The sequence below is a fragment of the Ctenopharyngodon idella genome, chromosome 5, assembly GCF_019924925.1.
Source record: "Ctenopharyngodon idella isolate HZGC_01 chromosome 5, HZGC01, whole genome shotgun sequence".
Taxonomy (NCBI): domain Eukaryota; kingdom Metazoa; phylum Chordata; class Actinopteri; order Cypriniformes; family Xenocyprididae; genus Ctenopharyngodon; species Ctenopharyngodon idella.
The window spans coordinates 39,317,535-39,332,408 of NC_067224.1; the positions used below are offsets into that span (position 1 = coordinate 39,317,535).

General features: G+C 35.3%; 1 protein-coding gene across 1 annotated transcript; it reads left to right on the plus strand.

Annotated features, from left to right (window-relative positions):
- Positions 1-1,724: 1,724 nt before the first annotated feature.
- On the plus strand, positions 1,725-14,785 carry paip1 (poly(A) binding protein interacting protein 1). The gene is made up of 12 exons (XM_051892963.1): positions 1,725-1,824; positions 1,889-2,124; positions 3,701-3,831; positions 4,723-4,920; positions 5,326-5,438; positions 6,128-6,239; positions 7,515-7,640; positions 7,910-8,016; positions 8,374-8,491; positions 8,858-8,912; positions 9,675-9,753; positions 13,889-14,785. The coding sequence occupies exons 2-12, from the start codon at positions 1,989-1,991 to the stop codon at positions 13,971-13,973; spliced, it is 1,260 nt and encodes a 419-aa protein (XP_051748923.1). The 5' UTR covers positions 1,725-1,824; positions 1,889-1,988; the 3' UTR covers positions 13,974-14,785.
- Positions 14,786-14,874: the final 89 nt, after the last annotated feature.

Here is a 14,874-nt window from a genome sequence, read left to right on the forward strand (position 1 = left end):
TTTGAGCCTATTCCTATACTGCTTTTTCTAGTATTTTTACAGAAAAGGGAGATTTGAGATCGGTCTGTAGTTAACTAATTCTCTTGGATCAAGCTGTGGTGTTTTAATGAGAGGCTTAATAACAGCCAGAATGTAAGTTTTTAGGTCCAAACCACCATAAATTCCCTATGTATGGATGGACAGATCAAACATTTTGATGTCCCCTATGTAGCCTGAAAAGTTGTTTTTAAACCTCAAATATTTGTTTTACTGCTCCTTAAAATGGCCTTGTCCTTCTTGACTGTAACAGTAACATTTTCAATTGACGTTCAGTTCATTGTAGTAAAAAGATCTTTAAAAAATAATAATTAAAATTAAAAATTATCTTAATGACCAACAATGTGATATTTAGCTGCATCCAACATTTTGTGTGCAACTTTCATTAAAATTGTCACACCCAAGAGATTACATTATTTGGACTTTATAAAACGGTTAGTACCTGTGCTTGATTCTGATTGGTCAATAGCTGTTTTATTCACGATAAAACACGGCTATGACCGCTTCACCCAACAGTTCTGTGTATCACTACACAACACCCTTAGCAACCACTCTTAGCAACGTAAACTGTTCTCAGTTGAGAAGCTTACTGTATTATGTAGAAGAGTATTGTGAGAAAGAGATCGATTGAGCGAGTTTATTACCTGCATTCAGATTCAGCATTTTCCTTCAGGTCAGTCCTGTGTTCATAATAAAAAAAAAAGTTTAAATGTCCGATGTATTATCTTGTCCTTTTAACATTTATGGGGTTTTCCCATGACTGACAGCGCTAGTCAAAGCATTTGCCAGTTGCGTCTTGTTCCGTGTTCACAACAATTCAGTCTTTTCAATATAAAAGTCTTCGCTACTGACTGACTCGCTCATAAAAGACTTTACCGCCATCTAATGGTGTTATAACGGCCGAAGGGGATTCAGGCACTCCGCTTTGCGTCATGAATTATTCACGATACAGCACAGCCTCTCGTACCTTATTCCTTACATAAAGCATGATGGGAATAATTTATTCCATTCGATAAATTTTTGACATGCTTAACTAAAACTATTCAAAAAAAATTCTGTAACTGAAATGGATCTGAAATAAAATATAAATATTAGATGAAAAAAAGAAAATTATAAATGTTGCCTTGGAAACTACCTGAAATAACATTAAATAATTATTAAAACCAACACTGAAATAAAAATAAAGCTAAATAGAACTTTAAAAAAAAAATAATAAAAAAAGACAGAAACACAAAAATTAAAATGAAAACTGAAAATAAAAATGAAAGCTAATTCAAAATATTAATAAATATAATAGTATATAAATAATACTTGAAAAAAATATTTTGTGCCAAGCTAGCTGAATGGTAGTCTAGATAATCTGCAGTTCTAGTTTTATAATCTTTTGTTTAAAATTGTTTTAAGTTATGTCCCACATTTTGTTAACAAGCTGTAAAAATGATAACCATTCTATAAATAAACTTTCTTTTTTTTTTTTTTTTCACTGTTCAGTTGTTAAAAAATGCTTTATTAAAAAAAAGTTTTAGGACGTATTTTGTATCATATTTATGAAAGTACATAATGTAGTATGGTGGTATTTTCGTCGGAAAGTGTAGTTACCATGCTTAATTTCTGTAAAAGTAAAGCTTAAAATGTCCAATATCTATTTGAAAAGACATGATTTACTGCAACATTTCATCACTAGGATGATTTATATTACCAATAGATGGCAGTGCTCCTCTGATCAGCAAGTATTTCTGGAGAATGACTGAGGAAGTGATTATTTCTCTACAGAGGGCCAGATGCCAGGTACAGAAATAGTAAACATGAAAGTGAGAAGCAGACTGTAGATTGACGCTGTCTGTCTCTGTAGTGTTCAACGGCCTCCTGAGATCTGATCCGTGTGTTTATTCGTGTCTGACGCCAGACAGTTGAACGGGAACGGGAACGGGAAGTTCAGCGAGGAGAAGATCATGTACAACAACAACAACAGCACACCATCATCCTCCTCCTCATCCGAGGCTGGAGATGTCAGAAGTTCGCTGTTTAACCCGGGAGAGCCGCTCAGACAGCCGCGCACTACTCCTCCGGTGTCGGACGGCAGCTCAGGTGAAGTAAAGTTCACTGCTAGCTGACATGCTAGTCCGCTAATAACCTCCTCTCTGAAGTAGCTAATTGTGTCAGAGGCTTTTGAGGGAAATATATATGCAAATTTCTTTGTCTTTTTGTTTAGTCCTTAATTTGAGACAGCCTCGGTTATAATAAGCGGAACATGTGGCTTAATTAGCCTGTGGAGGAGTGACTTGAGTCGATGGCAGTTAATGCTAATCACTGTTTAGAAAAAAATGATCATGATTTGACTTGTATACAGACTGATATATGTATTTATATTTATATGAGTGTAAATATGTTTGTATGTAGGCATATAATAAAGAGATATCGACCAATGCTTTGGTAGTACAAAGCTTCTTTTTTATTATTACAATGCCAGTAGAGATACCTGAATATGCACAGTCCGTGTTTGTGTGACTGTGTGAAGTTAAGTTACTAATGTTAAGTTACTAAGAGTTGCCTATAGATACAGCTAGAGCCAGACAATCAGATAGATAGATAGATAGACAATCAGATAGATAGATAGATAGATAGATAGACAGTCAAATAGATGGATGGATAGATAGACAATCAGATGGATGATAGATGCATAGATAAATGGATGGATAAATTCATGGATATATAGATAGATGGATGGGTATATGCATAGATGGATATATACATAGACATGATCGATAGATAGATACGTGGATATATAGATGGATGGATGGATAGATGAAGGATACATAATTAAATAAATTTGATGGATAGAAGATAGATGGAAAAATGTACGCATAAATAGATATGATGGACGGACAGATGGATGGATGGATGGATGCATAGAAACAGATGAAAAATGCATAATTAGATAAATTTGGTGGACAGAAGATAGATGGATAAACGAACGCATATGGATGGACGATAGATGGATGGATAGATTCATAGATGGATGAATATATATATGCATAGATAGATACACAGATGAAGGATGCATAATTCGATGGAAACTCGATGGATAGAAGATGGATGGATAAGACAGATAGATAGACAGACAGATAGATAGATAGATACTATAATACAGTTAGCATAATAACTGAGGTGATTAATATAGTGGTACTTTATGTGAATTAGTGATATGAACAGTACAAGGTACATACATTAACCATTGTAACCATAGTTTTCACCACATCTGGTCACTTTATCTTTAGTTGAATTGTGATATTCTATTCTGTTCACCTGATTTGTGATCTTTCTGATTAAAAGTCTTACACACTTGCAAAGACACGCTTGATGTTGTGTGATGAAGATTAGTGTGGCCTTCGAAATAAAGCTGGTTAAATGGTCACCAGCAGTTAGTGGACGAGATTGTTAATCTGGCCAAATCTGTCATGTGACCTGAGTGGAGAAGTCAAGTTGTCTTTATGGAGTTACTATTTATGGGGTTGCTTCTGCATCTACACTACAAGTCTTTATTATTATTGTTTCCATTGTTTTAGAATACTCATCAAAACTATGAAATAACACAGATGGGAATTATGTTGTGACTAAAAATGTTAAATGGATTAATAAAGGTCTTCATTGCTTCATCTTCCAGATAGCAGAGGATCCCCCGTGCTTTTAAATTCAGGACACAATAGCGTCAATGCTGCAGATGCACTGGTGAAGAACTCCAAACTGTCTGCTGCCGCACCTGAGTTTGTCCCAGGATGTTATGCATCATTCCAGGTAAGTCTACGTGGCTCTTTTTTTAAAGGGGTGGTTGATTGTGAGTTCACTTTTTTAACTTTAGTTAGTGTGTAATGTTGCTGTTAGAGCACAAACAACATCTGCAAAGTTACAACATTCAAAGTTCAAAGCAAAGGGAGATATTTTCTTTTAAAGAATTCTCTGTTTAAGGACTACAACAAACGGCTGGTAGGGACTACAACGAGCTTCTTCCCGGGTTGGTGACATCACTAACCCTAAAATTTACATAAACCCTGCCCCCGAGAACACGCAACAAAGGGGTGAGGCCATGTTATTGCAATACAGTACGCAACACAAATGCAATAGCATGTCATAAAAGCAAGATGACAACATAAGTTATAACCGTAATTATACTAAACTATTACCTGTTCTATCTTCATGCAGCATATATTCGCTGACTCTGTAGGATCTTACAACAGTTCACACATGAGCGATTTATAGATTATCATGACAGAATATGCTAATCAATGACTTTAAGATAGTTAACTCCACATCAGCTACATATATTAATCAACTAACCATTCAGAAACATCCTGTTGCATTCTACATGTTGTCACTTCTTCTTTAGTCTCTCCATAATTGTCCGACTCCGGATTGAAACTCTTGAAACTCCGCCCTCTTCTTGAGAGCAGCAGCTCGTTTGCATTTAAAGGGACACACACACAAACGGAACGTTTTTGCTCACCCTCAAAAAGTGACAAATTTAACATGCTATTAAAAAATGATCCGTGGGGTATTTTGAGCTAAAACTTCACATACACACTCTGGGGACATCAGAGACTTATTTTACATCTTGTAAAAGTGGCATTATATGACCCCTTTAACATTTATTCTTGACCTTGATGTTAGTCTAATATTCTCTCTCTATAGGATGATGTGTATTCGGATGAATCTGAAGGATACTACGCTGAGGCCTCACTGGCTGATTTAGTTCAGGATTTTGTAAGCCATCTGAACTCGTCTCCGGGGTCCTTTGAATCAGAAATTGAGTATATCACAGACACGCTGAACAGCTGGGTCACTACAGAGGAGATACTGCAGGAGCTTGTAGAGCTCATCTACGTGCAGGTGTGCTTGTGATGACTTTCTGATTATGGATCTGTGTGGTAACCTGTCAAAATGCAAAGTGCACATCCTATTTATATGAATAGTTCACCAGAAAATTAATTTTTCAGCATTATTTACTAACCCTCATGTTGTTTCGTAAGTTTTGACACAATTTTCAATTTCAATCACGATTCACAAATGTGAATAATATGAATAATGACAGAAAGCTGCATGAAATTTACTCTAAATTGTCTTTTTTAATTTAGTTTTGCATGCTCATTGTCTGTTCTGTTGAAAAAGCATGCATGTAACCTGAGATGGCCTCTGTAACAACTTGGGTATTTTTATATTATGGATAATCAGTTATTAAATTTTGTAATTGGTAAATCTCAAACCATACATCAGTGCTGTATTTGCTTTCCACAGTCCACGGCTATACCTAACTTCGCCTACACTGGAGCGCGGCTCTGTAACCATCTGTCTCATCACATCCGTCTCACTCCATCCAGTGGTAACTTCCGACAGCTGCTGCTGCAGAGGTAAACCATCAAAAAAGCCTCCTTAAACTGTACATAACTTTTGGTCCTCTAGGGGTTAAAAAACAAAACTACATGTAGTCAAGCCAATGTTGATTCTTGTTTTATTACGAGCTCTGTCACATTCTTTTTTTGCCAACTCTCCTCTGTTTGGTGCTTTTTTTTTTTCTTTTTTTTTTTTTAAACGAGTGATTTGAGTGGAGGTTTGAGATTTAGCTGCACCATGTCAACCTTTCTCGTTCATTGTGACAACTAACTTATGCCACTCCCACACCGCACACGCGTAGAAGTAGCTCTATTTACGAATATCATGAGACACGCACGGGGGAGTGACGTATGTACGCAATTTCCTGCAAAAACCATCCTGACAGGTCTAAAATATAAACAATGTATAATATGCTTACCATAGTGAATCAGAGTAAGACAAAAACACGTCTTGGAGGAAGAATTGATGGTTTATTGATTCATTTAAGTTTTGTTCATTTTGAAAAAAAAAAAGTTACATAGCACACAGTTGATGCCTAAGTAAGAGTTTACTGGGTGTTTCACAAAAGTGGCTTGACATTTTGTTCCAATTTCCAAAGTCAACAATTTCTTCCCTTTTCCATCTTAGCCTTTACTTTCAGTTTTGTTTACTCTCATTTTTGTAAGTTTCATTTATCTGTAAACTCCATTCTGTGGTGTTTGTGTAGGTGTCAAAAAGAGTTTGAACAGAGGGAGCAGGCCGTGAGAGGAGATCCAGAGACCCAGAAAAAGTTTCACTCATATGTGCTGTTTCTGGGGGAGCTTTACCTTAACCTGGAGGTCAGTTCATAACCAGTGCTTTTCACTTCTTACCACAAAATATTACAAAATTACACAGCTCTCTGGAATACTGTCTAATAACTAATGGACCCTTTTCACAGACTCTGATTATGGATTTCCACAGTTATCAACATTGCAAATCTAGTAATTTTTCATATTTTCATTTTTAAAAATGTAATATACATTTAGAATGTTATATATTGTGTTTTATTACCTTTTCTGGAAATGACAAAAAATGAATTACCACTGCGGCGAGGGTGTTTCTAATACAATGGCTAAGGGAGTGATGGCAATTTAACAACTTTCTCTCTTCTGACCAATGTAATCAATCTTACTATATTTTCCCCTACTTTTTGAAAATTCGTGGAAACTTTTCTTATTGAAGCAAATGTAAATACAAAACTTATATTTGCAGTTGTCTGCCATTCATCACTATAGAAGTCTACCCAACTATAATGACTTCTGCTTCTAGAACCCCGGAAATGTGAAAAGGGTCCATAGAAATCAATAATTTACTATATAGTTCACTAGATGTCATATAGGTCATACAGGATTGACTCATGCATTTCTGCTTAAAGACACAGACCCAACTTTATGTATGTTCTGCAAGACCACCCTTTCCATTAAACATTTTATTAGACTGTCCCGCTTTTAATGCAAGTAGACAACATTTTATGAAGTAAGCTCACTTAAGATATCCCTGAAAAAATTTAAAATTTTTATTATATGTAAATGTAAAACATCTTGTATAATTTTAACTACTGTATTTTATTGTATTTATGCAACTCTTGTATTTTTTGAAATTTTTATTTATTTCCAGTTAGTTTTTTTTAAACTTAAACTTATTCCAATTTTCCAACTTTTCTAATTTTCAGTTAAATTTTTACATCTCATATTTAAGTTTTATTTTATTTCAGTTTTATTTCAGTTAACAAAAAATTGTTTTAGTTTAGTTAAATTTAGTTAATTTAATTTAATTTTAACTAACCCTGGTACAATCAGCCACTCATCATTACTAAATAAAGCCCAGCGCAGTCTTGACCTGCTTCATCTGAGTAAATTATGTAATGCTAAAACCTAAACCAATTAAAACCCTTTGTCTATTCCTTTGCATAACCTAGTATATAAAACCTGTCATATCTGCATGAATTCAAATGTCAGAATGTTTACATTATAGTTGGAAATGCAAAAAATGCTTTCAGATTTGTAGCTGGTTATTTAACTGTAGCTATGCATTTATTCTGTTTTAAATTTTAATTATTTAATGTCTTTCAGTTGAAAAGTGGAAAAGGCACACCGGGACGAGCTAATGTCCTACTGGGAGCGCTAAAGGAACTTTTGAACACATTATTCTCTCACCCAGATGACCCAAATCTAATGTGTGCTGTCAAATTACTCAAGGTTTGAAATATTCCTGTTCTTATACAGGGCAATTGCAGAAAATGGTGAGATGGTTTTTCAGAGCAAATACTCTGCAGAAGTTGACCTCAGAACTCAACTTAAGATCATTAGTGATAGTAATTCTGATGTAAACAAAGACCTTGAAATTGCCAGACAACCCAAAACACTGAAATGAAATAATACCTTTACTTTAATCAATCCACAGATAATAATGCACTACTATGCTATTGGTGTTGACTTGCATTGTTTTACTGTACTGATCTGACAAGCTGAGCGGTTCCATTCTGGATGACACATGGAAGGAGAAAGGGCAGTCAGACATGGATGAGATCATCAAGAAGATTGAAGACATTTTGTTGGACGCCAAATGCGGCCGGTGAGTGAGTCGGGCAACATTCGATTGTTTAGTATATACAGTAGTGGCCAAAAGTCATGTTCGGCCTAGCAAAATTGACATCTTCACCCTTTATTTAAATATTGGAAGTTTTGTGGAGTATACTGTATAGTTGTGCTTGGAGTGAATTGTTTTATTTGTGATACCGCAATGAAACATGCCAAATTGTGCCGACATAATTTTTGGCCAAGCTGTCATACAAAGAAATTATGAACTGTGAACTTCTAATTTTTCTTCTTTTTTTTTTGCATGGTAAAATAAAACCTGTAGTTGGCCTTATATTGATGAGAGCAATACAGCTGCATTATTGAGATGTCTATTGTATCTGTGCTTTTGTAGAGATGTCAGACAGATGCTATTGAAACTGGTGGAGTTACGGTCCAGTAACTGGGGGCGAGTTCACACAGCCGCTGTGTCCAGTGACGCTACACCTTACAATGACCCCAACTACTTTATGGTGCGCATATGCAGAAGAAATTAAATTCATTCAGATGCACACAATGAGGTTTTAGAGTAAAATATGTAATCTGTTATACTTGGTGAGTAGAAGTCTCTTCTATTCACCAAGGCTGCATCTGTTTGATCAAAAATACAGTGAAAACTACAATATTGTGATATATTACAATTTAAAATAACCGTTTTCCTTTTGAATATATTTTAAAATGTAATTTATTTCTCTGATGGCAAAGCTGAATGTTCAGCTGCCATAATCAGTTTAATGCATCTTTGCTGAATAAAAGTATTAATTTCTTAAAAAAAGTACTCTTTGACAGTGTCACGGTACCCTCTCTTACTGTGTTTATCTCATGTTTATGTTCCTCAGAATGAACCAACCTTCTATACAGCTGATGGAACGCCTTTCACAGCAGCAGATCCTGGTGAGTACTGAGTCTTTAGTCTGCTGGAATGACCCATGTACTGACTTTTATAAGTGGATAGATATCAGAAAACCATGTTCGAATCCAAAAAACAAATATTGCAGAGAAAATTAAGCCTCATAATAATTAGTATGTTTTAAAATATTTTTTTTACCAAATTCTCATTACCATAACATGTCAGAACTTTTTTTTTTTTTTGAGTTTTTTAGATTAATGATAATTACTGTATTTTTTGTTTTAATCTTTTTTTTTTTTTTTTTTTATCCTTTATCCTCTGCATCTATCTATCACTAAAATTAAGATTTGATTGCTCATTTTCAAAAGTATCTCCTGCTCATCAAGGCTGCATTTATTATATAAAAATTCAGTAAAAACTGAAATATTCTGAAAAAATATTACAGTTTAAAATAGCTGATTTGTATTTGAATATATTTAAAAATGTAATTTATTCCTGTGATCAAAACTGAATTTTCAGCAGCCATGATCAGTTTAATGCATCCTAAATACTTAAGCTTTTTTATTTGCATTATGGTAATGAGAAATGTATTTAGGTTATGAAAAATGTCACAATTCTCATAAAACGGGTTTCTTTAAGTGACTTTTTTTTTTTTTTTTTTTTAAATTTGGTTTAAAATATGACATGGATGTTCTTGACAGAATTCTACTAATTTGTTCACATCCAATTCGATTCACATTTATTTTTTACAATAAACAATGAGCACATTAAAGTGTAATTTGTCCTCTCTTTTCTTTCCACCACAGAATACTCAGACAAATATCAGGAGATTCTAGACAGAGAAGACTACTTCCCTGATGCATACGAAGAGAATGGAAACGAATCGTGAGTAGATGTTTGTAAATTTGTGTGCAGAATATCCAGTATAGCGTCTGTTTACTGCACAACTTAGTAATATAGTAAAACTAAGAGGATAGTGAGGCCAGCAGCAGCTGTTAGTGGCCTAGTGTTATTTTTTAGTATCATTGAGATTTATTTTTAAGATGTCTATGTAGTTTTTATTTATATTTAGTTTTAGTTATTTTAGTCAAGTTAAGCTAAATGAAAGCCAGAAATGTTTTTTGGCAAATAGCTGGAATTAAAATTTTTTACTTTTTTATATTTATTAAATATTATTTATTTATTTATTTCAGTTAAAGTTAATTTAATTTCAAGTAACAAAAGGTTTTTTAGGTTTTAGTTTTAGTAACTATAATAACCCTGGTGTGACCATGCCCTCTGCTCAAACTCCAGTAATTGTCCTCATCACAATGACACTGGGTGGAGTCAAAGAGCGCATTTTAGTAAAGTCAGCAGTCCAGGGAGAGAGGGGGGCTTAGCTAGACCTGCCAGTCTTATTCAGCATAGTCTTCAGCCTATTGGATGGGCCATGAACAGATGCGCATGTGCCCTTTAGGATCTTTAACAAAAACCAGCCAACAGGTGGAGTCTGTCATTCTTGTAATGAGTTTTAAAAGAACATCCTTTGTGCAATACATGAGAGGGGTATAGCCATCATTTCAGAAGTGAAGGGGACAGAAATGTCAATTGTAATAAATTTTTTCTGACCGTTGTCTATTTGACAGGTTTTAGTTTTTCTTATCTCTTGCTTTTAACTGGCTAAGAAATCAAATACACTGTGGAACAATAACCAATAAGTTGTGTTCTATAATAATATTTCCTATATTTTCCTAATGACAATTGTATGATTGGTCCATGTACTACCAACACTTTTGCATTAAGTCAACATGGATTTTATTAGGGCTGCCCCCTAATATTCAACTAATATTAGTCAATTAGAGGCTTAGTCGACCAAAAATTCTATTAGTTGGTTAGTAGCAAAAAACAAACAAACAAAAAACTTGTGGCGAAGTCACGCAATCCGTGAGAGTCAGAGCATTAATGTTGGGTCCTTGTGGTAATTACAGTATGTTGGGCAGGAAATCCAAAGGTTCGCCTATCATCCATCAGCCTCAAATATGTCTTCTCATTTGATACATGCAAGTAGTAGCAACTTTACATGACTGCTCGCTCTAAAGTTAACCTAGATAAATATGCGCTATTATTATGCGCTTATCCAAGTGTTTTTTGCGGAGTGTGGAAGCTGAAGTATAGTACGCTTACTGCAAGACATGGAGGCGCTGGTGTCATCACTTGTGTTTTTTTTTTTCCTGATAACAGCGGAAACAACTTAAAATACTCAGTCATTTTTGGTAATACAGATAAGAGTAATACATCATTCGCAACTGTAAAGTCTACTTTTATTTGTGTGCACCCATAATAACAACAAAAGGTACTTTTGTAAAATAAAGAAAACAAACAGGATGCGCTTTCTGCCATCTCGGTCTCTGGGAACTTGAGCGCGTCAAAAAAATAAACCAAAACTCAGGGGCTGTTTACACGACACCACTTTCATCTAAAGTGTTTTGGCCATTCATTTACATGACAATGGCGTTTTGGTGGCCTGAAAACGCAAACTTTTGAAAACCGTTTCAAAGTGCAAGTTTTTGAAAATGATACCGTTGTCATTTCCGTGTAAACTGCAAAAATGCAAATCTGTGAAAACGGTGACGGCATGCGTTCAGTCTATCCACCTTATTTGTCAAGGTGGAATTGAGGTATTTCTGTGAATGTGCGAGACTTCCTATTTATTAGCCACTATAGGGAAATAATGAGAAGAATATCAAAGTGCCGTAAGCTATAAAACAAGGTGGATAGGCATGCGTGTTTGGTGCGAGTGCTCTGTATAAGAATGCGTATGCGCAGACGCGTAATCTGCCTTTACAAAGTGACATCACCAACTACTTGTCTGGCATGCGTAATAGAGCGTTTTTAGTCATTTTCGCGGATCCGTGTGAACTGGGATTGTTTTGATAACGCCATCTGTACAAAGAAAAACGTTTTCGTTTTTAGTACATCGTTGTTGTGTAAATGTACTTGCCTCACAGTCATGAGAAATATATTTATAGAAAGCTTGAAGTGTCAAACGATTGTCAACTAATTCAAGTGGCAAACAAATTTTCTCAGATTATGTAATCCATATGAAATGTGCATATAGGACCATGCACTACTGCGGAGATGACGAGTCGGCATCGTCGACTTAATCTCTGCAGCCGAAAACACAGAAAACATTATCAATAAAATATTAAAATGTTTAGACAGTGTCCTTGCTGTTTTTTCATGACACATTCATGTTCATTACTTTTGGCAAGCTTTATGCTTGAGCGCTGATTAGGCTATATATTATATATGTAAGCAATAAGGTACTAGAGGCTGTGCTTTATCGTGAATAAGTCACAGCTGAAGGGCGTTGTTAGGTACGACATGAAGCGGAGTGCCTGCAACCCCTTCAGCCGTGACTTATTCACGATACAGCACTAGCCTCGAGCACCTTATTGCTTTTATAAAATGGTTACCACACAATACAAATATTAAGACCAAATATATGTATAAATGCAACTTTCATGAAGTAAACTTTCACTAAAGCATTCCTTCCACCAGAAAAAATAGTCCCTGACCGTGAACAGCAACAGAAGTTACATTATTACGCCATTAGATGGCGGCAAAGATTGTCTTTATGAGTGTGTCAGTCAGTAGTCAGTCAAGACTTTTACATTAAAAAGACTGAATTGTTGTGAACACGGAACAAGACGCAACTGACAAATGCTTTGACTAGCGCTGTCAGTCATGGGAAAACCCCTTAACTGTTAAAAGGACACAGGACTGTCCTGAAGGAAAATGCTAAATCTGAATGCAGGTAATAAACTCGCTCACTCGATCTCTTTCTCACAATACTCTTCTACATAATACAGTAAGCTTCAATGAACAATATCAATTGAGAACATACAGTTTACGTTGCTAAGAGTGGTTGCTAAGGGTGTTGTGTAGTGATACACAAAACCGTTGGGTGAAGCAGTCATAACCCTGTTTTATCGTGAATAAAACACAGCTATTGACCAGTCAGAATCAAGGACGGGAACTAACCGTTTTATAAAGGCAATTAAAGGCTCATTATTATGATTTAAATGGCTTATTAATGTACACATGCGATTAGTCGACTAATTGCTTAAATAAAGGGCTACTAAGCACATTTCATCAAAGCGTTTCTCCTTTTTATTCAGCCACTGCTAACTCTGAATGCCATTGTCCATATAAGGGATTTCCTGGAACGTCATAAGTTATTACTTCTATGAGTCTGTTTTGGACTTTCTGCAAGACAGCGCCCTCTGGCTTCGTGTATGAAACATAATGGATATATTGCCTTGTTTTGGATAAGAATAAATTGTCAGGTTATGCATAGTTAAGAGTATAGTGTCTCTTTGAATTTATTCACATTGATGAAAACCTTTAGTTAACAACACACTTGCCCGAAAAAAAGTGCGGGGGATGAATTTACATTTTATTAAAAGTCCCTGCATATTCTACCCCCATGCATTATGATAGAAAATACTTTTTTTTTTAACTACACAGTTGCAGTAAGGCACTTATAATGAAGTAAAGAATGAACATAATCAAAAATTAATAGTTCATAGTGCAGTAATCCAACCTTATATTTATGATTTAGACAAGTGCACACATTTATTGTAAAGTTGGAATGAAAGTTGCGACAGCCTTTTCTTCCCTGTTGTGACGTATATCCAATTGAACCGGCTTCTTGAGCAAGAAAAAATTAGGCGGGACTTGATTTTGTTCATAGGGAATTGATTGGATGTTTGTGGTTTGCTACTGGTGGAATTCATGTGAATGACAGGTTGCCCCGCCCTCATGCCAGTAAACTCATCATCAGAGAAGAGAGCAGATGTTCCTGCGAAAGGGAGGGAAATTTATTTTGTGTAAAGATTATGAGGACACATGAATTAAAAAAAATTATGTGCACAGATAAATCACTTATAATAAATATTCATTAAAAATAAGAATGGTTGGTGACTTTAAGGAAGAGTCCATGTAAATATATAAGCTTTCACTGTTACTTCTGTTTCAGCGATGATGAAGAAGAAATGGATCCAGAGATCGAGGAGGCATTCGAGAGGTTTTGCATGGAGTCGGATGCAAGAAGAAAGAAATGAGAGACTGTGAGATTGTCATGTGAACACATTACCCGACCAGCTGGAATGTTTCAGGGTGGGCGGAACCAAGAACATTTTGGTTGATTTTCATTTAATTTCTCAACAAGCACTTCTTGGCTACAATGTCACTGGATTTATGGCTGGGATTATTGTTTAGTTGAAACGCAGTATAATTTGCAAGTCCGTCAGGCCATCAAATTGTCAGTAGCCATTGGTTTGGCATTTGGGTTGTGAGGTTTATTTTATGCGTGTTCTGGTTTATCAAACATCCCAAAAAAAAAAAAGTTTGCAGTGAGATTTTAATATGAGCCGAAGAGTAGCATCATCAAGTGTATGTGTGGTTTGTTTGCAAACTAACTGCTCAGTAAACGTAGGAGAAATGAGGCAGGACACATCAGTTTGTGTTTTACTCCTCAAGGCTTTGCCTTTTACAGTTACGGAGCAAAGGGAATAAGACAAAGTTTTAAGAAAACAAAATTCTACTGTTCTTCCTTTATCAGATTCTCCTTGAACCTTTTTGAGTTTTACTTTCAATTTATGCACATGTTTGAGGAAGATAGGAACCCCAACTTTAAAGTCTGTTTGGTTTTTTTTGAATGCAGGAATACATTTTCCACAAATGTTAAGTGTGTCAAATCAGAGGAAAAGCTCAGTACAGGTTTGGGGGTTACACAGATTCATCCGCCACTGTGATTTACTGAAGTTTTCTCATCACCAACATCTCATGGATCCCAGATAAAGGAATGTTTATTTTAATATAGCTGTAAATATTATTTGCTGCATTGTTTGCCTGCAATAAATCTTTATTAATACACTGTCTCTTTGCTTTTCATAGAAATCCAAGTGACCTGTTGATCAGATTTCAGATTTCAGCTTTAGTCCTGATTTTTTTTTTTTCCGT

Coding starts and splice junctions, on each gene's coding strand:
- paip1 (XM_051892963.1), top strand. CDS start 1,989: ATGTACAACAACAACAACAGCACACCATCATCCTCCTCCTCATCCGAG. Junction 7,641..7,909: donor GTGCTGTCAAATTACTCAAG/GTTTGAAATATT, acceptor TGATCTGACAAG/CTGAGCGGTTCCATTCTGGA. Junction 8,017..8,373: donor TTGGACGCCAAATGCGGCCG/GTGAGTGAGTCG, acceptor GTGCTTTTGTAG/AGATGTCAGACAGATGCTAT.